Genomic DNA, 25,853 nt, shown 5'->3' on the forward strand with positions numbered 1-25,853 from the left:
TCCTGATTAAAACAGATACAATATATTTATTAAAACAGCCCGTGACTTTAACAATTCTAACATTTGCACATCACTTTAGATCCGTTAATATTTGTTTAAAATTTTAATTTCAATAAAATATCACTTAAACTGAGAGATGGCATAAATCACTAAAAGTGATGGTTCTCCCCCACCCCCCTCAACGTATCCTGCTTTTAGTGATATTTTAAGGGAAGTTAATTTGTGTTTGACGTGCCAGAAAAGTTTTAAGGCTAGAAACGCCGATAATCCACAAAAGGGTCGAAATGACAGTGGCTAATTCCTCCTAAAAATAACTTTACACCGAATGGAAATGGCTTTAAGATTTTGATTTGAAAGAGACAATTGGAGAAACAGAAAAATACATCTTATATTACTACTATGAGCCAAGAATGTCTGTTTGTGTGCAACGTGCGTGACGTCACTCCACATGCCGCACCCCCCGTCATGAATATTCATAAGCGGGTGGATTTTTACACTCACGCAGGTCGAGCGGAAATCTTTTTTTCGCAAATTCGCTTTAAGTTTCACGTTTCTTTATTGAAAGTGAATCTAATCAATAATTCTACGCAGCAACAAAGTGGATTTGGTGTCTTTATTTATTTCTTCAGTACTTGAAACAAAAGGTAAGTCTAATTTAAGCTTCTACATTATGGTAAAATAGACATTTCTCGGTGATTTTCCAGATATTGTATCGATTTCCAATTTATTTAAACCTCAGCGACTGAAAGCAGAAGAGAATAAAGTATCAGAGCAGTGAATTGGAACAAATTGAAGGTCAGTTATATACAGTGACATGAAGTGAGGTATTTTATGATGTAGTTTTGTGCCAGATTCACTGCCATTAATACAGTGCTACAGTGATATGCAGTGAAGTGTTTGATGACTTCGTTTCGTGCAAGATTCACTGCCATTAAATTTACACAAGACACAATTATACTCTGCTCAATTTTTTCGTAGATATTACAGCTTCCGTCCTAGGACGGGCAAAACGCTAGATTATATAAAAACGGTGATACCACATGCAATATATTTTTTAGAAAACAATGTGAAGATTTAAACTGAAATGCAAAGAAAGAGATATATACGGAGAGACAAATGGAGATGGGTGTTGTTTTGCTTTACGTCAGGTGCAGTGTACACAGACATCCTTTGGGGTGGTAGCCACATAGACGGAAGCCACATCAACGCCCTAAATAAAGTGAATGTTATTAGTCACAGCTGTTAATTAAATACCACAATGCCCAACATACACATCGGCCATGTGTACTGTGTCCCCCCCCTATTGCTTTCAGAGTGGAAGTCTAACCCACAGCTTTCCTGTATACATATGAATTTTATGGCGAGACCCCAGGGTCCCATAAGCCCCCGGCTCTGGCATAAACATTATATTATAATGTGAACAAAAACTTTGCTCTTTTTCACCAATGGGTTTGAAGGATGGTGGCAAGTGTTGTCTTGTTAAACTATGCCTTTAAAACTGAAAACGACTTACCTGCAGTACCTCTATTTAAAGACACTATCGAATTTATTTTTTACAACCTTGTCAATCATCGTGTTTCTCAGTGTGGATTTGTGAACACACTTTGTAAACAGTACATAAAATAGTACGCGTTTTCAATGCGCTGTTAACAAGTGTTTATACCAATGTTACTCTACAGAGCAAGTGGGTCGCCGCTCCTCTTATCCGCATCGATACGAGTGGTATGTGGGGACTGTGGCTTAACCGCAAAACAAACCTATCTGCACAGATGCATACGGACAAGAGAAGTATTATCAAACAGCAGGAATTAACGGTGCCACGCATCTCATCTGTTAAATATCTGCAGGTAATAGGATTGTCATCGATTGATCCTGGCTGCAGACATTGGTAGGTCACAAATAATAATGAAGATAAGAGAGCAGTTTCACTGTATTATGCAAACCGTTATGGCAAATAAAGGGCTAAAGTCGTGTAGGCAGTTTAAGCAGCTTTGGACAAGACTTATGATCCTGCCCATACCCGAGCATGGAGTTCATTCGCTTGTTCAGCTCTTCTGCGCATTTGTCCTCGCTGCTGCGCTTGGACATGACAACAGAATGATCCGCGCCTGGTGGGTTGCGCATTTATGTGCGTGTTGGGACGGAGTCGCCAAAAATAAATTAATGAATTAAGATTTTGACTTCCGTTTATTCGGGACCCCGGGGTCGTGCCGTAAGGCTCACATACAGAAGCGTTTATCAATCCACTGCTGGGTGAGGGCCTCCCCACGCCTTTCAGGGTTATTTGGCCACACTTGACCACGCCAATCAGTGCGGGTCGGTTGAAGGAATGCAGCATAATTGTGGGAGCATAGAAGCACAGTATAATTAATGGGATTTTTCTGCACTGCCATCTTGAGGCATTGGTGGTGGTTGGTCGTCCACCCAAGCATTACCCAGGCTCAATGCCTGCTTAGCTTCTGCGATCTCTGGGTGACTTGGATCAGTATGCACCACCAGCTCTCTCATTGACACTGAACACCAACTCACATTGTTGCTGATCGATACTCACTTTCCCAAATGTGCTGCAAATTTAGAGCCAATTTTAATACACTTACTGTTAGTTCAGTCGTGGAGACACTCATGTGCCAATGGGAACATATATAACTTAGACTTACTTATATTGTGATTAAGTATATTGATAATACAGGTTTTTTTGGGTTCGATCGCGTAAATATAAATGTGTCGTTAAACCCGCCACCACCAGACACAGCCAATTAGTAAGGTTTGTCACGTAAACAGAAAATGCCAATTCGTTACCAGTACTGCACACCGGTGTGTTGGAGAGTAAATCCACAACATTAACAATCCGAGTATATAGTTTCGACAGTATTTGAGTGTAAATGTTGTGGATTTGCTCTCCAACACACCGGTGTGCTGTACTAGTAACGAATTGGCATGTTCCGTTTACGTGACAAACCTTACTAGTTGGCTGTTGGGTGGTGGCAGTTTAAACGAAACATATAAAGAACCAAAGAGTATGGACACATATTTACGCGATCTAACCCACAAAAAAACCCTCTATTATGGATATCTGTCGCGAAATCCTACGTGTTAAACTACGTTTATTGAACTCATTCACTCATTTATTGCCGTGTCCTTTCAATCAACGCTTTTTAATTGCTGCTTTATAAACTTGCGGGAGACATGCAGAGCTGCATGCCCATTAACACCGCAATAAACACTGCACTGATAAACACAACATGCACAGCACTGCATAGGCCTTTAATCAATCCACTGCTGGATGAAGGCCTCCCCCACTCCCGTCGGTCAGTGCGGGTTCTGACCATACTTCACCACGAGCTGGCGAAGGCCGGGGACCATATAAGTGCTGTACAACAAATACAGCACGCGCGTACTCAACGTTGACAATTAAAATACAGGGCGCTTCAAAAAAAAATGTGAACACTGTCGATAATTTGCAACAATACCACGAAAAATGTCCCTCCGGGCTCTGGAGATCCGCCTGGAGAAGATTCCAGGCGTGCGTTGACAACGATGGCGAGACAGCAGTGCCCGATGCAGCTGATGTTATAAAGGGGCCCTAAATAAAAATAAAAACACATAAATATTAAAACACAAATGTTTAACTTCCATAACAAAGTAATTGTATTTTTAAAATTTGCTAAACAGCCAGATAATGACAAATCGCTAATCTTAAACACGCAGTCGTTCGTAAAAGTCGAAGGCGGTATAGTAGTATAGCAATAGAGCAAGTGCAGAATCACTGAACCAGAATTGATAGCCCGGATCTACATATGTAGCTACTCTTGCTGCGAGGATAATCGGGCACTGCGAACAAGTAGAAACTTTTTGAAGCTATTAACATACATTTGCTATCATGTTACAGTGTATTATAACGACATAGTCTCAAACAAGTGTTAAACAATGTTGAAGCACCCTGTTACGTTTTAAGTGTACACGTTTTACAACACACACACGCAACCACGCACGCTCATTGACAAACCACTGCTTAGTATGGACCAACATCTCACACTAACATTTTTAGCAACTTTTTGAGTTTTTTAACAAGTGTTTATCTGTGTGTGTGCTCAATTGCCAATGTTTAAAACCCATCGGGCTCGTGGTCACCACGTGCCGTGAGCTGGGTGACGGCGAGCGATTCATCCAGCAGCGGATCGACCACGACCAACGATGCACGAGCAAATCATGTTGACGATCCCACTCAGAAGCACAAAGAACCCACCCCCAAATGTCGCCTTACCAGACTATGGGGGTAAATGCTGTTCGCGAGTAGCACCGATGAAGGCTACACGAGGGAGTGGGTGGCCAGCACCCACACCCGGCCGCCTTTGTCTCCCCAAGTGGCGATGTTTACACAATGGTCCGGGTACTAATTTGAGACCGTGTCGATCGAGGGGGGAGGCCCAGGACAGGTTCACTTAAAGCTCACGCAACACAACACAACTAAGCGTGATAACGACGTGAACAATCACAGGTTGGAACTTTGAGAACACCAAAAAGATGACATCGGCGGACGACCAACAACAACACTTTACTTCTTAGACGTGAGCCCAGTTAAACACGGGGCCGCCACGCGGTTGGCTGACAACGTTCCACGTGGAACTTGGGATATATATTCTTGGTTCTTTCGGTAAAGTCACGTAGAAGGGAAATAATCAAATAAAACAATAAAAATTCTCACGACGTTTCGACTGCAACACAAGCAATCATCATCAGGTGTGAAATCCACAGCAAGAAAATCCCTGCAGTCACGAAAGCTTTAAATCAAAACTTGGGATATTCTTTATTTAATTAATTAAAAAAAATTATTTCAACATCGAATGTATACAACAAAAAAGGCAAAGAACTTACCCTTCAGAACCTTTGGCCCGGGAAAAGAGCGAGAGACCCCCCCCCCCTCCCCACACAGCTCGGGATTTCACACCGCCCTTGGCCACAGGTGATGATTATTCAAGGCCACAAACTCTGACCACGCGAATTGCTCACGAAGGGGGCCTTTGTTGGTGAATTTTTCCCAGTCTTTGGGGGGTTGTTTGTTGTTGTTGTTTACTCTTCCAACACCAAAGCACCGTGTTGTTTATTGATCTCCCTCCAGCCGGGGTGGCTTCACCCGTTCACGAGTTTTTCACGACGGATCGAGCTCCCATAGACGATATTTGAATTCATCTCCAAGGCAAAGAAAGAAAGATGCGCGCACGTGTGTGTGGGGTGGTGAATCGTGCCAATGTTGGATTTTGTTGTTGCTGCTGCTACTCGCCGCAACCACGTGTGGATTCCGCCTGCGGATGGTTTTAATCAACTTGGTGACGTGGGTGAGACAGAGAGAGGCAAACACCACCCCCACACACCACCACCCCCACCAGTGAGACAGTCACGGAGATAGGTTCAAATTAATACAAATAAATAAAAACTACGACGTTTCGATCACAACACAAGCACCGATCGTCATCAGGAGGAAAAAAGATGGGAAAAGCTGCAGCTTGTGTTGTGATCGAAACGTAGTTTTTTTGTTTATTTTACTTTTACATTACAAATTACATTTAGTGATGTTGCTGCTACGTTGGCAGTGGCGCACAAGCAGACTTTACAAACAACTCAACACATTCGTCAACAACACCGCGGCCTTAAAAGAAGCAAAATATACAATAGGCGACGTTCTTCATAGCCCATGAAAGAAGGGCCATTGCCCGAAACGTCGACAATTACCTAAAATCACCCAGAAATGTCTGTCCGTCCCGCGCGTGACGTCACTCCACATGAGGCCCAACCCCCCCCGCGTGACGTCACTCCACATGAGCCCCCCCGCGTGACGTCACTCCACATGAGGCCCAACCCCCTCCCGCGTGACGTCACTCCACATGAGGCCCATCCCCCCCGCGTGACGTCACTCTCTACATTAATATTCATGAGTGAGTGGATTTTTACACTAACGCACAAGAAGGTCGCGCACTCCACATGCCGCACCCCTCCCCTCATTAATAATCATGAGCGGGTGACGTAACTCCACATGCCGCACCCCTCCACAATAATCATGAGCGGGTGACGTCACTCCACATGCCGCACCCCTCCACAATAACTATGCGGGGGTGACGTCACTCCACATGCCGCACACCTCCCCAATAACCATTAGCGGGTGACGTCACTCCACATGGGCACCTCCCCCCCCCCTGATTAATAATCATGAGCTGAACAATGTTTCTATTGAATACTTCTAATTTATATTATTGGTTCTTTCGGTAAAGTCACGTAGAAGGGAAGTAATAAAATAATAAATATAAAGCAAGAAAATTATTGTATTACTTCCCTCCTACGTGACTTTACCGAAAGAACCAAGAATGTGAATCCCTGCAGTCACGAAAGCTTTAAATCGAAATTTACTTCTAATTTACTGAAACATACACCCGTCCTTGGACGGGAAAAAAAGCTCGTGAAAATATATTTTACAACTCTACGTGTGTGTGCGTGTCGCCATCCAGTGGAGCTGAGTGGACATGCCGAAGACTGGTACCAGCGGTGTCAAGATCGGCCTCTGTGGAGGAGGAGGAGGAGGCTCGTGAAGGAAACTACTGGGCAGTTTGAGGCAGTCGCCCTCCAGCAACAACGGAGGGCAGAGGAGCGACGCTCACAACAACGAGCGGAGCGTCGGGTGGATAAATTTAAGGAAGTTTGCACAATATTGGGGTACAGCTGGCAGCATCTCCCCAGTCATCTCAGTCAGGCAACCCATGGCACCTGCTGGGTCTGCCCCGTGACCTCCTCCTGTCAGCGAGCCTTCGGACACTTCACGTGGCCTCAAGGTGCACCTGGCCTGGCACAGGCGCCGTGGTGACGTCACAGCCACTTAGTGGCGATTGGCGGGGTATTGTTATTGGCATCTAGTGACGATAGGGATCATTGCTGGAGGGAAACAATGTTGGCGTTGAAGGGGTAGGGGTTACATGCGAGTGATTGGTCACCTCGATAGTTGCCTGAAACCAACTACTGTGTTGGTTGTAAATTCCACATTCCAATGGCGGGTGATAGTCTCTCCATGAGAAAATCAATTCATATTAAACGTATTAATATGAAACATATTGGTGCTGTTGCTGTATTGGTAGTGGTGCACAAATAAGAAAACAACTAAACACGTTCATCAATAACGTATCAGAGCATTTATAGCTTGGGGTGAGCAGCTACAAAATGGGACCTTTTGCCAGTATCAAAGTATGAAAAAATAAGAACAGGTTTTACCCTTTCTGTAAAACCTATTCTTATTTTTTGAAGGGGACAATGCCTGCTTTTTTATTTGTCATTTGAGCATGGAGACCGTTTATCTTGTTTTGTCTTTCGAACATGCCAAGTTGTTCCATAACATCACTTTACAAGCGAGTACATCAAGCCCCTAAACTTAGTGGCATTGCCAATCAATTTGTGCAGCAGAATCGCTCCTCTACGAAACATAAACCTTCAGCTGATATAAATACGGTCATATAAATATGAATACCGCAAGCGAGATGCAAACAAGCAACACATTTACTCGGGCAAGAACTGACATTTAAGAATACATAAAGTTACATTTAAAGGTTTATTGTAAGGGAGTAGCACAGTTTATACTGGTAACACATGAGGGCCATTCATAATAAGCCAGTAATTTTGGTCTCAGTAACTATTTCTCATGCCCATTATATAGGCCGTAATCAGTAGAAACTGGCTGTGTTGGGTGGTGGCGGGTTTAACGATACATTTATATTTACACGATATAACCCCAAAAAACCTCTATTATGGATCGGTAAAAACAATTAATTATTTTAGTTTGCTGCCACTTTTCAACACCATTTCGCTTCTCTTAAATGTCTTCAGTAATCATGTACATATTGACACTTGTGGCACCAGGGCTGGCCTGCTGTCAGAATAGCCTGGGCTATGGAGTTCCACAATCATCTATCCTCACTCTTTTCACAAAAGTATCTTCCCAAACGTGTAAGAGTCACGTGTTGCTTTCGCAATGAATAATAACGATTCATTCCTAAGGTAAAGGTACAGCCCTGAAATTCCCCGGTCATGTCACTTGTTGGCCATCACTCAAACTGTATTTAACACAGCGCCCTTCACAATACACTCGTTACCAAGCGCTTCACAAGCAAACACAAAATTACATCATGGACATTTTATATCCACAAAATAGTAAAGAGCTAAAAAAAATTGATTATACAATACATATTTAGCCAAATTTTAAATCTTGCAACACCATCAGATGATGATCATTGTGCACTCCAACTTGAACACAACGTTGACCAGCACGCTGCACCATGAACTCCCTGTACGCAGAAACCGGACTGAGAATCCTGATGCTCGGAATATGAACCCACAAACCTCAACTACGAACCCACAAACCTGGACTACAAACCCACACATCTGGTTTAGCACTTGTCAGAGCTAAAGAGAGCCCTTCTGCAATCTCGAGTATTCTGACCAGATGTCGTGAAAGAACATTGGTAAAGTAGAATTTAAACCATTTCCGAAAACGTTTCATTACACAACTCATAATACACATACTAAATGTGTGTGTGTATCGGATTATTTTTTATAACGTACTAAATACAACGTGTTGATCTCCAGCCCATTTATAACATTACATTACTGTAATTTCCAACACTCGGTGACGCTCACGCGAGGCCGTGAAAGAGCTTACAGACTTAATAGGGTTATATCCGTAATTACTTCATCACTGATGCCAACCCTGTAACAGGGTAAGCTTGTTTAAAGGGGGGCATATATACCACTCGGGGGGGGGGGGGCACGACGCAGGCAATGTTAGATAAACTTTAAACAAATGTCAATCGCAAAACCGAATGAGTAACTATACTATCTGCTTTGTCTTCAGCGCATCCCCCCCCGCCTGTGCATTAGAAAGGCCGCGCTACTGTGCCCTTATTTTATCTTAATACTCTCCTAGGAATACAGGGCACATTAAATAACATTGTACTTTCATGGTAGCGCCGTACGTCTATAATCACGACTCCAAGCCAGCCTAGCAGCGTTTGCAGACAATATCGAGTGAGAGAGAAAGTTAAGCGCTTGCTCCAACGCCTTGGCTATAACAATGTATCATGTGGAAGGGGTGGCGGAGGATAAGTTTCGATAACAAGAGAGGAGAGACTCAGCAGCACACTGCAGCATGCTTGACACGTGCTGGGTTAATTAACGCTGCGCCAGGAACAAAGCATTCGAGGGTTACCGTCATCAGAAGTTGTCCGGCTGGGAGATGTTTTCCGGCTGAGAGTCGAGAAAGACAACGATGTTTTGTCTCTCTCCGGCCCTCTGTGAAATCCTCTCTCTTCCCAGACCACTGAGCCAGCTGCCAGTAACCCAGCGTGAACCACGACCACCAGCCGTGGCAGCAGTGGCAGCAGCAAGCACACTGTAAGCCTTTCATGTGATCAGCGGGCTCATGCCAGCATGAGGGCAGAGCAAGCAGGCACCCAACCAGGCACACCAGTCACAATCGCATGCAATTAGGGGCACAATGTGACCAAGCCACCCCGTCCTCAACTCACGTCGCTTGCAGCTAAATCGCAGTACAGTGGCTCTATTTAGACCACCACCGTGTTACGTTATTGTGAATTTGGTTGGGGAAATTTATCTCGATTTTAATGCGGCCGATTCATTCAAATGCATCTGCAACAACTAAACTAAAACCATAAACTTAAAAAAAATGTTACAAGGTAAGGAAGGCCCTCTGAGCTCTACGGCTCTTTGTCAGAAGCGACCTGGTCACTAGCGCAACTAAGTGGCTTGTCACGTGGAAATTTATAGCAGGAGCCAAATACTCTAAATGCACGTTTCTAAATATGGAGGGGAAAACCACAGAACCCAGAGAAAAATCCACCCTACCACGGGGAGAACATGCATACTCAAAATATTCAACAGGCGTAAGGGTCGGGATCGAACCCATGTACTCCTATATACCAGGCAAGGTAATTTGCATCATCGCCACCGTGGCGACCCAGTTAGAATGTCTTAGAAGTTTGGAATGGATTTGTGTATGCAGTAATGCATACAAGGTAAGTGTTGAAAGAAAAAAAGGTTAACAGGCAGCCCTGCAATTCTAGGTTTGAAGCTTTCGTGACTGCAAGGATTCATACTCTTAGGTTTTTTCGGTAAAGTCACGTAGGTAAAAATAAATAATAGAAATAATATAAATAATAATGGAAATAAAAGGCTAAATAATAATGGAAATAAAATAATTCTTTTATTTCCATTATTATTTCTATTATTATTTTATTTCCATTAATATTTATTTTATTTTTATTATTTATTTTTACCTACGTGACTTTACCGAAAAAACCTAAGAGTATGAAGCCCTGCAATTGCTTGCTAAGGCCACTCCTGGCGGAAGGGCCTCCACTAGAGGGAGCTGTAAAAAGCCCCCTCTTCTCGCTGATATTTGGCCTACTCTTCCACGCTCGCCAGATGCATCGCAAGAACTGGGAATACCCACATTTTCACCCGCCACACATGATCCGCCGATCGACGGTGATGTACCCATCTATACTTCTTGGTGGTTTGAGACGGTGGGGTGAGATTTAAGAAAACTGCACCGTTCCAACTACCGCGCCGGGAGTTCGAATGGAACCGGTGACCTCTGGACTGCAAGTCCAGTGACCTCAACCATTTCACACGGCGGCAGCGTCCGGGCACAGTGCGCGTTCTGCCCGTATACGGCAATTATGGTTGTTGCAATTGCAGGGATGAGCGAGAAGTGGAATGCGCTGTTGCAATTGTGCATGCGGAGTCATGTGATTCATCAGGGCGATGGCACAATCAACCCTGTCACTGCGAGTTTTGCTGCTCCACGTGAGCTACCACGGGGAAAAGCTGCACATGCAGTGCAACATCACATTTTGCCTTAAACTGGGGGGGGGGAATTTAACACGTGTATTCTCGCGGTCAATGTTATGATTCATATTTGTGTTTCGGGTCTGATCGCGTGAAGTGTTACCGCGCCCGTATGGCGTTAAACTGCACTTCACACAATCTAATCTCAAGAGCAAGTATTGTAAAATCGTGAACTGGGTGGGTGACGGTGGGTGTCCCCTTCTCGCGGTGGCCCCACCCGTCACGTGTTTGTACGCGTGTATGTTGGACTTCTTTCGCACCGTACCTAGCCAACCAACCGTGCCAATCAGCTTAAACACAACTGACACCGTCATCCGGGCGAAATGGACGTCGTTAATTCGAATCCAGATCTGACGAGTCGAGCTAAATGCGGAAGAAAGGGCCCCTTTGAGGGCCAGAAAACAACGCGACCTGATGAGGTATTCGAGTGTACTCCGCTCGTGACCAACAGACCTCGGCGTTGGCAATCAGCTCCTGATCATATTTCCATCATCCCAAGAATAAAGTAGAATCGAAAACTGACAAATTCCCTCGACTACCCCCACCCTTATTCTTTGGTTCTTTCGGTTAAGTCACGCAGTTAGAAAAAATTATAATAATAATAAAAATACAGTATTTAATTATTATTTTTATTATCTACGTGACTTTACCGAAAGAACCAAAGAATATGAATTCCTGCAGTCACGAAAGTTTTAAGTCAAAATACCCCCCACCCACCAAAACTGTCCTTCTGTTACACCACCTGGCCTGCTGTTCCGAGCATCGTCCCTTTTATTTTTGAAGTGGCTGTCCCTGCAAATATATGTATTCTTAAGTGCTCTCTTTGTTTCCAGTTGCGTAATAAAACACCGCGCAGGACAACGGTAGCTCTTCCACATTCCAGTGTCGTGAGATATTCTTAATCTTCCCATGGTGTGTGCCAGTTTTTTTTTGTACCTCGGAGGTGGTGTCGTGGGTTTACCGTTGAACAGATTAGTTGAGTTATAGTAATGCGTTGATTGGTTGATGTGGATGCACAACGGTTTTTATTATTCGTGTGGTTTTTTTTATTGAGACGACTCGAGGCACACACACCGGGGTCAAACTGACCTTAAGAGTCGCTTCGGCGTTGAGAGCTGACTGGGCCACTGAGAGGGAGAGAAGTAACACTCCACTTTGCCGACCATGAAATGAATGGCTCGCGGCTGTATCAGAATAAAACAAACTAACACCATCTATCTCCGAAAAGGGAGGCACCATACCGCGAAAACTCCCACTAATAGGAAAGAGAGGCAGCCCTTGCTCACGGGAAGGATCTGATAAACAATGAAATAAAGAATTGGTATACATTGGTCAATTCGTCATTTCAGTATGTATATCCACGCATGGCCCCCACTGAACTGTGGGCAGACCAGCGGCGGCCAAGGCACTGGGTGGTTCGCGTCGGTCGAGCGAGATAGCTTCGTGACCCTTGGAAAGCCGCTCCCATCATCACGAGACACGGGCAGTCAGCCGTCGGGACAAAGAGCCACCCTCTTTGGGAGGCAGTGGATAAGCAGAAGAGAGAGAGAGAGAAGCTGTAACACCGCTGTAATGTAGTCAACAGCAATAAGCTATCAAGCTTCAAGTGTTGAGAAGTAATACAGCGTTGGAGCTAGTTCAACCATATCTGAAGATGTTCCATGGTTGAAGAATGAAGTGTTAAAGAGTCATATTCTTGCTTCTTTCGGTAAAGTCACGTAGAAGGGAAATAATTAAATAATATTAATATGAAACAATAAAAATTATCACGATGTTTCGACTGCAACACAAGCAATCATCATCAGGTGTGAAATCCACAGCAAGAATTGTTTTCTTGCTGTGGATTTCACACGTGACTTTACCAAAAGAACCAAGAATATGAATCCCTGCAGTCCCGAAAGCTTTAAATCAAAATGTTAAAGAGTCGTTGGTGAATAGATGGAGAGCGGTAGTGTCGCTGCGCTACGAACCCGGCATCCCGGTGTTCGTAGCGCATCCCGGGTTCGATTCCCGCTCACAGCCAACACCAGTGATGAATATCTGAACCGGTTCTGGGTCTCCCCTCGGTTGACTTAGCCTCAAATGAGTACCTGGTGCGGTGTGTAGTAAACATGGCCACTGGGGAGACAAAGGCGGTCGGGGGTTGTGCTGGCCACCCACCCCCTCGCGAGGCATCTCGGCTTTCATAGTCGCTCGCTAGCAGCACTTGTCCCAACAGTCTGTTAAGGCTATACGGGGGGGGGGGGGTCTTTGTCTTTTGGTGAATAAGTGGAGATGAGTACGACTCAAGGAGAAGATCCACACAGAGGAGAGAACACCGACTGCACTGAACTGTGCCAATCAAGTGACGAGCCGTAACACTGTTCCTGGGTAGTAAGTGTTATTGCCTAATTGCTTATGCCTCAAAAGTACAGAAAATAACTATTATTCCCCACACACTTTGCTTTTGTGACCAGGACAGTGACACTCTTTGGTTTTTTCGCTAAAGTCACGTAGGTGACGTAGGTGAAAACTAAATGAAAACTAAATTAAATCACGACGTTTCGGGCGCAACACAAGCATCCGTCTTCAGGTGGGGACGCTTGTGTTGCGCCCGAAACGTCGTGATTTAATTTAGTTGTTTTCATTTAAAATTTATTTAATTTTTTTACCTACGTGACTTTACCGAAAAAAATCAGGGCATGGATCCTTGCAGTCACGAAAACTTCAAATCTAGGACAGTGATATTTAGAAATGTACCTATTTTCAATGAGAAAACGGGCGAATGTGTCTCTTTTCGTTCACATAAAGTCAGAAAACAACAACATATGAATACAAATTTACATGTATTTATACTAAAATCATTCAAAAATTACTACAAAAGACTTAGACACCAAGGCGCACTACCACAGGCGGGACTAGCCACAGCGGACCGAGTTCTATGTGGGGAGGAACAACGTCAAGTGGGAGCCACTGGTGGACCCCCAGAAAGTGCTGATGCCACCACTGCACATCAAATTGGGCCTTAGTAAACAATTTGTCAGAGCTGTAGATAAGGAGTCGGCAGCCTTCAAGTACCTTCAAGACTTCTTCCCTAAGCCGTCTGAGGCAAAGGTCAAAGCCGGTGTCTTCGTCGGACCACAGATAAAGAAGATCCTGGAGTGCAATGAATTCCCCAAGAAGCTCACTAGTGTAGTAGGTTCAAATTAGGTGCACACACACGCAACTTGGAGGCAACACTATTTATTAAACGGTAAATAATATAACACTCTACATGAGGTGGTGACCACCTTCCTCAACTCACTAACACTCTGGAACACGACACAGACTGGACCAGGCAGGCAACGGCCTGCCTGGCCCAGGACGACGACTCGGGACTTGACGACCGAAGATGTCTTCACCTTGGAGTACAGTACAACAGCAGCCTCGCTCTGCGTTCACACCACGCTTATATTTGGTTTGGCGTGGCTGGCTCCGCCCCGGCGTGGCTGGCTCTCTTCAGGCCACGCCTCCCTTCCCAGGACACGCCTCACTTCCCCCACCTCTGGGAGGGTCCGGATCCCTCCACCACGTGACCCCCCAGGCACCCCCTTGGGGCCCCCAGCCTTCGTACGGGCCGACACAGTAGTGACCTTTCTCTGTCACTACACTAGTAAGGAGAAAGCGGCTTGGAACAGCTTTGTCGCAGTGGTTCATGGCTTCCTGGGCAATCACAAGGTCGAAAACTACGTGGAGCTGGTTGAGACTGATGAAGAACTACGGCACAATGGGCTGTAGGATGTCCCTCAAAGTCCATATCCTTGATGCTCATCTTGATAAATTCAAGGAGAACATGGGAGCGTACTCGGAGGAGCAAGGCGAGCGCTTCTACCAGGATATACTGGACTTTGAAAGCCGCTACCAAGGATAGTATAACGAGAACATGATGGGAGACTACATTTGGGGGCTGATTCGTGAAAGTGATTTACAGTATAATCGTAAAATCTTGAAAAACTACTCACTTCTAAATCTTTTGTAGTAATTTTTGTATTACTTTAGTATAAATACATGTTAATTTTGATTGATATGTTGTTTTTTCTGACTTTATGTGAACGAAAAGACACAAATTTGCCCGTTTTCTCATTGAAAATATGTAAATTTCTAAATATCACTGTCCTGGTCACAAAAGCAAAGTTTGTGGGGAATAATAGCTATTTTTTACTTTTTAGGCATAAGCAATTACGAAATAACACTTACTACCCAGGAACAACAATCGTGTTACATAGTGTAATGAATCCGAGCTACAGAGCGACTTTATAACTAGTCGTCCGTGGAACTCTCATCACGGTGAGGATACCTGTCCAGCCGTCACCTAACCGGGAGAGAGTGATGTGGTGCTGTCTACATCCACGAGGAGATCGCGTGTCTACGCTGCGCAATAGAGTTCAGCGATGGATACATGACCCAGCGCCTTGCCTGCTGGAGGAGCTCACCGATGGGACTTTGTCCAGAAGGATTTGTGAACTCTTCACACAATCCAGCCTGGTTAAACCCAGGATGGATCGTAGGCAGGCCAGTCTAAATGTTTTTAACTGGCGAAGATGTTCCATTAGAGGGGCCCACGTTTTGCTCCTGTGCTGTCATGAACGGCCCGCGACTGCGTTATCGCCGTGACAGGGGCCGTCGTTTATCGAGCTGTCGGCTTGTGGCCGCGTCGCTGCGGAATCGCCACGGTGCACGTCGATCCGTGCTGCGCCAGTCGATCCGTGCTGCGCACGTTGATCCGCACTGCACCGGAGGAGTGGGCATCGTGCACAACGACTCCTGCAGGCGAGAGAAGACGCCTGCTCATCGACCGCGACTCAGGATACCGGGCTGTGCTCATGAGTATCACGGCTACTTCGGGTCTGTGGTATCGAGTCCTTATTCATTTGCAATCGTACATTTGCTGCTTTTGACACTGGATTGTTTTATGTTGATTGCTTTTACGTACAGAGCTTTGCCCGATTGATTTGCTTTTTGATGAATAACAATAATTTTGTAACAGTAAGTTGTTCCGAACACCGGTTGCAAACTCATGACTGGTATTTTGGCTTTTAATGAAGAAAATACTTGTTTGCATTAAGTCAATTTCCCGTGTGTGTGGTTTACCAGCGTGTTAAACCAATTCGCCAGTAATTACTGGCGAAATGGCTTTGCTCTCCAGTGTGCTGTACGAGTGTAGTGATGTATATTGAGTCACTACGGCATCTAGCGCCAGCTACTGAGAGAAGAGGGGAACTGTGCGTGTTAGAGCATCTCTCTGGCACCAGGGTGTGTATGGCATGGAAGGGGACCCGAGCGGGCATGGTTCTGGTAACGGGCAGAGAGAGGGCACGTCAGGACATGACAGTCTGGGTGAATCCAAGAGAGCACGTGACCAAGACAGGATAGCGAGGGGGGGGGCCCGAGGGGGGCGAGCGGGACACGTGATATGCGGCCCAGAACCTTCTGGTAGGATCCAGAAGGGGACGTTGCCGTGGGCGGAGCCAGGCCACGTTTAGGCGCATAAAAGGGAGGTCCCAAGAGCCGATCGGGGCTGTCTTCTGGAATCAATCCGCCGTGCTACGTCTCTTTGGTCTTCGGTCGTTACGCTCGACTTCGTGCGTCAGGCAGTGCGTTACTGACTGACCCGGTTATGTAGTTACCCCGTTGTGGTCTAAGTTACCCGTGGTAGTCACCACCTATGTCGTTATCCCGTACGTTTATGCAGTTACTCTGTTGGAGTGTTAGAATAAACGTGTTGCCTCCAAGTTCAAGTGTGTGTCTCCGTGGAACCCACTACACTAGTAACGAATTGGCACACTCTGATTACGTGACAAACCTTACTAGTTGGCTGTGTCGGGTGGTTGCGGGTTTAACGACACATTTATATTCACGCGATCTCACCCAAAAAAACCTCTTATGGATGATATTGGTCGTGAAAGCCCTACTACTACGTATTAAACAGAAGCAAGATAAGTTGATTAAACCAAATTAATTTGTAGAGGGCCCCAAGTAATTGACGACTACTACGTGTTGATTTACTTGGGGCCCTTCACCCAAAAAAACCTCTTATGGATGATATTGGTCGTGAAAGCCCTACTACTACGTATTAAACAGAAGCAAGATAAGTTGATTAAACCAAATTAATTTGTAGAGGGTCCCAAGTAATTGACGACTACTACGTGTTGATTTACTTGGGGCCCTTCAAAAATGACAGCCGCTGAGACATCCTGCCTCTCGTGGGGAACCCGTGGGGACCCCCCCCCCCGGGGACCCCCCCCCCTCTTCCAAATGATGCTGATGATGACATCAACGGGTCTCGCCCTTCATCACCTCCCCCGCCCAGTGGCATGCGTGGGAAAGCACAGGCAGAAACCATTGTCCAACTATTTATATCATCGCACAGCACGGCTCTTCTCTAAATAAAATCGCACTCAATCCGCAATTAAAGCGATTACTTTTCACAGTACATTTACTGCGTAACGCAAAGCTCGGCACATGTCCAAGAGGTCAACCGCCTGGGAGATGGAGCGATGAAATCAGTTCATGCGCAGGTGCGAGGTGGATTATTATTAATTGCATCGCAGTGTCGAGAGAGGTGGCGGCATCTTCACCCAGCAGTATATTGACCATGCCTGATGACGATGACGCAAAGCTTCCCCTTCACAGCATTCACATTGAACTGCCAGGACTTTCCCTCCAACTCGTTTGACTGTCGCGATACCCAGGGCTCTCTAGAGGGGGTGCACTTACATCGCATGTGCTCGTACACCCAGCCACCATCCACACGTGAACTAGGCCACCACCACCACGTGCAACCCAGCCACCCAAAGACAAAGATCACCCGTATAGACTGAACAGTCTGTTGGGGCAAGGGCTGTCAGCAAGCACATATGAAGGCCAGCACGGCACCACAGGAAGTGGGTGGTCAGCACTATGCCCAACCGCCTTTGTCTCTCCAGTGTAAATGTGTACACATCGCACCAGGTACTTATTTGAGGCTGAGTCGACGTAGGGGAGATCCAGGACCGGTTCAGATAATCGTCACTGGTGTTGACCTTGGTATTTTGGCTTTCCAGTCCAGTGGTCCAGACTGTTATTATGGTTCTTTCGGTAAAGTCACGTAGATAGAAAAACTAATCAAAGAAAACACGAAGTTTCGGTCGCAACACAAGCGTCCGTCTTCAGGTGAGAAAACGTTTTCTGCTGTTGTGGCTTCATATAGGCACGGGAGGGGGGAGGGGGAAGGAGTTTGTCTGTACCACAGAGATCCAGGCGGTACCGGTCCAGCTCCCGACAGAGGAGTGGCAGCCTCTCTGCAGCGAGCATTCGAATATTCCACGTGGCCATCTGCAGTGGCTTTTTGCTGTTTCTGGAGGAACCACGAGGGTAAGGATTCAGTCTCCTGGCTCCACCAAATGGGGTTTGACCAAGAGACGTCATAGACGCCTGTCCCCTCGGGGCCTCCGGCACAAGCTTTGTTTGATATTTGTTTCGTGGTTTAGTGGTAATTATTTGAAGGTGAAGGGGTTACCAGCCCCTCGCACCCGTCCAGAGCCCCCTTTGGCGGCTGTGGTGGCTACAAACGCCATGAGGGGAATGGGCAATCGAAATTGGCCCTCCCCCAATTGCACTGCTCACCACAGCGTTACAGTACAGCACCAACGAGGAGGTAGGGGGTTGTTTCGCCGGACTTCCAGCCACTACCACCACCACCACGACGTGCATTCAGCCATCACCACCACGTGCGCCTACCCACCACCACGTGCCCCCAGCCACTACCACCAAGTGGAGCCGGCCACCAGCACCACGTGCGCCCAGCCACCACCATCACGCACACCCAACTACCACCACCACGTGCACCCAACTACCACCACGTGCACCCAGTCACCATCACCACCACCCAGGATCGGGAGAGCCCCACAGTCTCCTCGTTACGCACTCCCCACGATCTCCTTTTCCCCTCTCCTGGTGGCCGATCCCGTGGTGGTGGGCTGTTTCATCATTTACAGTTTTGTATTTTGAATACCGTAACCTTCAAGTGTTAGTCGAGGGCACTAATCGCAGCGCCGCCCCTCTGGCATATCACGTGTTGTTGTTTCTGCATCGTGCTTGAGTGTTTCTTGGCTTAGGAGCAATGCACTGGTTCTTGTGGCTTATTAACGATGCGAAGTGGTATGTAGCACCTGCCCTGGACTCACATCAATAACCCGCGCTGTCATCACAAGTGCCAGTAACGTAAACCTGCTGACCCCTTTTTCAAATTCATTTTCTGCATTCATTTCTTTAACTTACAATTGCAACTTTGTTTACCCCCCCCTTTCCCCATGGAACACCTGCGGGAAGGGGAGTATAGGCAATGACGTAATGTGTGGAAAATGAATCAGGAAAGGGAAGAGAGAAGAGAAAGAATGGGAAATGAGAGGAACAGGATTGAAAATGGAGAAACTGGAGCAATGGGGTCAGTAGAGGTCAGGATCGGGAGGAAGAGGCTCTACAAGAGCCTCGAGGCTACTGCGCGGATGAGGAGCGGCGTTTCTTTTCAGAGGGTGCGGCGGGGAGAGGGGAGGGGTTCAGAGTGGAGGGGGCCACACAGAAGTCTCCAGCTGATCTGGAGATTTCGATTTTGAACGGGGAAGGGCGGGAGGAGGAGGTGTATTCAATATATCCCGCGATACGATATGTGTGCCCTAAACTAAACCGTCGACTTGCAATCAGGATAATAAATGCTTTAACGGTGATTAAATAATCAAACGGTCAGAAAACGTCAACACAACAGAAGCTTTTGTTTCGTTCATTCATCACGATTCCCGTGAAGGAAAGATATTGCTGAGTCACCAACAGGCGGCTGGTGCCAATAATTACCGGGAGCTGCAACGAATCTTGTAATGAATTAAAACAAATATTTTTATATATATATTTATATTTACGTTCCAGCCACGAAAGCGCAAGGCCACCGCTCTCAGGGCACGTGGTGGTGACTGAACGTCGAAGGAAACAGGCCCACTGGTTGTGTCGGTCTGTCACGTGCTCCGCTAGCTGCGACCCTGTTGCTCTCTTGCCATGCCTGGCTTCGGCAAGTTTTACTGGTAGGAACCTCTGGTTACACCAGCCCACAGGGGATTATTCTGTCCGTCGTGCATTCCAAACATGGGAGGGGTGGGTGGGGCTGGGTGGAGAGGGGAGGGTGGGGAGGGGCTGGGTGGGGAGGGAGGGGCTGGGTGGGGAGGGGAGGGTGGGGAGGGGCTGGGTGGGGACGGTGGGGAGGGGCTAGGTGGGGAGGGTGGTGAGGGGCTGGGTGGGGAGGTGGGAGGGGTGGGGCTGGGTGGGGAGGGGTTGCTCACCCCATGGTGCCTTTATAAAACTCAACGTTTAACCTACTCACGCTGGCTTGTGCCCGCCCTCACAGTCGCCCATATTTGCGGAATACACCACGCCGCCGTTGACCCTGGCCATTGACCGAGCAACCCAAAGTTCCTACCAGCTCCCTCCGCAGGAATGTGTTACCGTAAAGGCGCTTCGAATGCGAGCGCTGGTGAATATGGTTTGCGGGAGAGGGGGATAACCCCTGGTCGCCCTAGCCATCTGCCGCGTTCGTCATGAGCAAAGGGTCGCCAACACAAATAACAAGCAGAGGCGTTTTTTCTAATTTGGTCAAAAAATCCCCCCCACATATTTCAAGGGCCGCAATGCAATGTGAATACGAGGCTGTGGACCTTAATAAACAGCGGTCACGAAGCAGTCCTTAAAGAGCCACAGGTCGCCGACCTCTGGTCACGAGGCATGCTTTCACCAGACTTCACCCTGGACATCACTGTTGGTTTGTGAGGGCGGGGCCCAGGACTGGAATCACATGACTTGCCGTGGCCAGGAATCGAACTTGGGTCATCGGGTTCATTAGCGCAATGCGCAAAACCACTGCATCACTATATTCTTGGTTCTTTCGGTAAAGTCACGTAGAAGGGAAATAATAAAATAATAAAATAAAACATAATACAATTCTCACGACGTTTCGATTGCAACACAAAACCACGAAATTCACTGCATCACTGTCGCTCCAGCCCACATCGTACGGCAAGTAGGTTGAAGAAAGACAATTTACTTGAATTAAATTTACGTAAAATCTTGCGTGCTATGACTGCACTTCACGAACCGTGGATTTTCTGTGTAAGCCAAGTGAATACTTTCGTTTGTGGAACGCGAAATTATGAGCAGGAATAGACAACGATGCCCCTCGTTCGAACACCTTATGCTGACAGTCGTACTAATGCTACATCTAGATCTATCAGTGAATAGCATTTATTAGTCAATAATGTTATTAGTGATTGAACACTAATTTCTTTAGAATTGCTTTTTTGTGTTTAGTGTTGTTGTCCTTCCCCCGCACCTCCGATAAGCACGGTTGGCTACGTACGGTGCGAAAGAAGTTCAACCTACGTACACGCATAAACATATTAATGCGAATCGCAGGCGCTCAGCACAAAGTGATCCTGACCCATAGTAATGACACGCTGAATAAATGATTACGCCTCATTTTTATGGACAATCCATGAATGTAATAATATTAATTAAATATTTCTTGCCACAGTTGGAAAACACACATTGTGTTCTCATTTCATGTAATTTGGAGCAGTGGTTAGCGCACTGCCCTATAAAGCCGGTGATCCACATTCGAGTCATCCTCACAGCCACAACATCAGTGACAAATATCTGAACCGGTCCTGGGGCCCTCCACTAACGTCGACTCAGCCTTACGTTACTGCCTGGTGCAGTGTGTAAACAATCATCACTGGGGAGACAATGGCAGCCGAGCGTGGTGTTGGCCACCCATGCCCTCGTGTGCCGTCCCTGCATTAAAAGGTGCTCGCTAAACATCACTTGACCCTAATGTTGAAGGCTATATGGGGGATATTTGTTTTTCTGGTGTGTACAGCGTCATGTGAGCAGTGGTTATGCTAGCGCATGCGTGTCTGTGCGAAGCTTGAAACCTGTTACAGATGGCCAAACACGTTACTAACGCATCCCTCTAACGTAATGAGAAGTGGTTTTCCATGCAAATGATCACATTTACTTTGGTGAAATTGGCCAAACCTGCTTGATTCATGTGCACGAATTATACACCTCGAGCTCGCGGGAGATATGATGTGTAGTCAGACGAGCATAGAAAACGGTCTATTAAACAAACGAATGTAACCGCTGGAACATAAAATTAAATCAGCGCATTAAACACGCTTGGAGCGTTTATCAAGCCCTGCATCTCATCCTCGCGCACATTGTCCCAACCACACGCAACGGCAAACCTCGCCTACAGCACCGGGAACAACGCGAACGCCCCCCCCCCTCACGTTATCATTCATCCCTCGTTTCAGTTTCCCGTCGTTATTTACACGGCTTCAGGGCCTTCATGGCCATCCAGCCACCGACAGCGATGTTTGTCACATGTCATAACGATGTACGTTTCATGAATTAAATGAGATTATTTTCTCAGAGATTAACATTAGCAAAAAATTGTGCCGAAAATAAGTGTAAGTGTGATGGATGGGTTGTTGTTGTTGGTGGTGGTGGTGACCCAGCTGAGACCATCAACTCACTGCACTTGCGCTGCGTTGTTGTTTCTTGGCTGTACAACGTGACAACACAAACCGGACAGCCACATTTAAAGCGATTTATTTTTGTTCTACATTCATTCGTGACCGAGCTGAGACCATCAACCAACCGCAGTCGAGAAACCCGGCTTTAATCACAGGTGGCCGAAGAATCTGGATTCAAACCCCGGATCTCGGCTATTGCCGGGCCCATCACCCTGACCTCTGAGCCACCCCGGCGCCGACCTCCAAATGCCAAACAGATCCACCGGATCGAGCGTCAACGTGCAGCGCGACCCAAATCTGCGGGCGTCTACGACATCGCCGGCTCGACCTTCCTGCGGAACAGCTTCACGATGCCGTGGCGGATCTCGGCGGTGCGCAGGCCGTAGATGATGGGGTTGGCGGGCGGCGGCACGATGTAGAAGAGCACGATGAGGTAGGCGCGCACCTCGTCCGAGACGACGTTGTACTGCGCGAGGCGGTGCTGCACGATCTGCAGCATGGTGGAGGAATAGAATATGACGAGCACGAACAGGTGCGTGACGCACGTGTAGATGGCCTTCTGCTGGCTGTTGCGCACGCTCGACTTGCAGCACTCGTACAGGATGCACGCGTACGACATCACGATGAGCGCCAGGCCGAAGCCCATGATGAGCACAGTGATGAATATGCCGTAGACGTTGTTGGCCGACGTGTCGTCGCAGGCCATCTTCACGAACGACATGTGGTCGCAGTGCGGCATGAACACCACGCGGGGCTTGCAGAACGTCAGGCGGACCGTGAGGCCGATGAGGCCGAACACGAGGAGGGCGATCACGAGCACCATGAAGAGGCTGAGCCTCGCCGCGCGGGCGTTGCTCATGAGCGAGTGGTAACGCAGCGGGTGGCAGATGGCGAGGTAGCGGTCCACGGCCATGCTGGTGAGAACGAAGCACTCGAACCCGATGTAGAAATGGAGGAAGAACATCTGCGTGAAGCAGGCGGGGATGGAGATGTAGTTGGAGAACATGAGGTCGTTCATGATTCTCGGCAGCGTCGTGGTGCTGCCGATCAGGTCGCCCGCGGCCAGGTTGGCCAGCAGGATGAACATGGGCTTGTGGAGGCTCTCCTCGCGGTAGATGACCAGGCACAGCAACATGTTGCCCACCACGGCCGTGACGTAGATGACGAGGAAAGAGGCGAACACCTGGGGCCTGGAGCTCTCCGGGTCGCGGAACGGACAAGCCATGTAGATGAGGCCGTTGCTGGCCGTCGTCTGGTTGTAAGCAGATTGGTTCGATTCCATGTCCGATGTCCTGCAACGCACGGCAAACGATGTGCAAAGACGGCCGCCGCATCGCGCGCTTTCAGATGCGCTTCTGCGGCCGTCTGGAACCCTCTTCATTCTGATATTAGGAAGCCACTGGAGTTCTGAACTTTTAAATCATCTAGATTGACAAACTAATTTATTTCGAACTATGTGTTTGTGTTTAGTTTGTTGTCTTTCCCCCGCACCTCCGATTAGCACGGTTGGCTACGTACGGTGTGAAAGAAATTCAACATACGTACAGTATATGCCAAAGGGTGAAGAGGTCATCATGGCCGCTGCCGTTGATGCCACCGCATCTGGCCTGTCCATCGCTTCCTTCCCTCTGTTGTAAAGTTAATTCAATGGATGGTATTCGATGGTGCTGCTGCGTTGGCAATAGTGCACAAACACAACTAATAACAACAACGACAGCAACTCAACACATTCGTCAATAACACTGTGGCCTTAAACAGGTAACTATATAATAGGCGACGTTTCGGGCAATGCCCCTACTGTATCGCAAACAGATAGAGAGGCCAGAAAGATAGAATGGATACGAGTTGGGAGACGGCACTATACATCATGGGGCTCTGATAATGGTGTAATGCGCAGTCGTCCAATCTTATTTACTCTTATCTCTTTCTCTCTCTCGACTCTCTATTTATATGCTGTGAAGAAGGAGCATTTGCCCAAAATGTGTCCGTTATCTATTCAAGGCCGCAGTGTTATTGACAAATGTGTTGAGATTGTTGTCACTTGGCGATAGACGTATCTAATTAGCCAGGCCGCGAGCATTCTCAAGGGAATAAAAATGGGGAGCCCTTGCAAGCACGGTGCACTCGCGGTTGAGGCGTGACACTTGATAAACTCTCGCTCTTAAAAAAAACAAAAATCACATCCGCGATCCTCCAATGTGCTTCACGAGTTGTGCCGCGCATTGTTCCGCGCGTTGTTAGACGTTTTCGCTCCACGTGTTCGGAGCTTATTCGGGCAACGTTAAGCATTCCTGCACGTGGACCGAAACGCCGGACATCGTTGATGCAAGACGGGCGGCAAAGGTGGGCCCCCGATGCTGACTTGACACTCGTGCCTCACGACAAGAAATGACGGATGGGTTCGATAACTGACTCGGGTGCCTCTCTGCGTGGAGTTCGTACGTTCTCCCCCTCCCTGTTCTGCGTGGGTTCCCTCCGGGTCCTTTGGTTTCCACCCACAGCGAAGAACAACACAGAGACACACAATGCAACTGGTATTGGCCCACCATTGGAACCTCATTTGCCAGTAGAAAAATATGATAATTGGTTTTTTACCCTTTTATCTGGCTACAAAAAAAGGTGTCAGTTTTGTTGCCAGATAAAAGGGTAAAAAACCAATTATGGTATTGGCCTGTCCATTCCAATGACGAGAAACTACCTGCTCGTTAGGGATTACGCAGCAGCAGCGGTAGCGTCGTCGACGACGGGGAAATAACAATTCTGCGAGGTGGTCAACGTATCGTAAGGCAAGCGGTTGATTCTTGAATCTATCTGTGCGGAGCTCTGAGTGGTAACGACCGCTTGTATGCGTGAAGCGTTGTCTCCGGCTTTTCTCCCCACACGGCATTGACCAAATATCTCAACGCAGCAGGACCATCCCGCAAACGAGTTTTGAGACTTAATGGAGGCTTCTTCTGCCTTGGGCCAAAAAAAAACATGCTCAACATTTTTGCACATCGGAGAGCTGTACAGCCTTTGCACGACTGCAAACTCCGACTACACCGGCAGCACAACCGCGCCTGCGGTGGAACTGCTTCGTTTCCCACCTCCGATTGCTGTCCCCACACGCTCAGATGAGCGCGGTCGGCTTGCCTTGCCGGTGCGAAAGAAGTTCAACCATAAGTGCATACTTCACCACGAACATCTTTCAACCGCGAGGACTTGCCTCGACAAAGCAAATACGACCGTGGACTTGCACGCTTCTGTCACGTCCAATCAGTGCCGGATGAAGCTAGTGCCGGGGCCTGTAGCAAATGTTATAAAGGGGCCCTAAATAAAAAAGAAATACGTAAATATAAAAAAAAACTAAATTTGTATTTGCATAGTAAAGTAATTGTA

At 47.2% G+C, this 25,853-nt stretch overlaps 2 protein-coding genes across 5 annotated transcripts in view; both read right to left on the minus strand.

Annotated features, from left to right (window-relative positions):
• The window catches only part of LOC144723653 (uncharacterized), a 52,504-nt gene extending 43,058 nt beyond the window's left edge, over nt 1-9,446 (minus strand). For 2 of the 4 annotated variants that reach the window (XM_078602550.1, XM_078602548.1), the window contains exons 1-2: nt 4,876-5,366; nt 3,471-3,583 (exon numbers count right to left, since the gene is read on the minus strand). The gene's annotated coding sequence lies outside the window, so the exon portion shown is untranslated. Of the gene's footprint in view, nt 1-3,470; nt 3,584-4,875; nt 5,368-9,241 lie in introns of those variants that run through there. The other 2 variants (XM_078602549.1, XM_078602551.1) reach the window with 2 other exon arrangements.
• Nucleotides 9,447-22,782: 13,336 nt separating this feature from the next.
• Nucleotides 22,783-23,856, minus strand: LOC144723723 (olfactory receptor 52K1-like). Its single transcript, XM_078602660.1, has one exon. It carries the CDS (start codon nt 23,854-23,856, stop codon nt 22,783-22,785), a length of 1,074 nt encoding a protein of 357 aa, XP_078458786.1.
• Between the last annotated feature and the right edge of the window lie 1,997 nt (nt 23,857-25,853).

Source organism: Lampetra planeri, chromosome 18, assembly GCF_965212315.1.
Source record: "Lampetra planeri chromosome 18, kcLamPlan1.2.h2, whole genome shotgun sequence".
In the NCBI taxonomy this organism is placed as follows: Eukaryota; Metazoa; Chordata; class Hyperoartia; order Petromyzontiformes; family Petromyzontidae; genus Lampetra; species Lampetra planeri.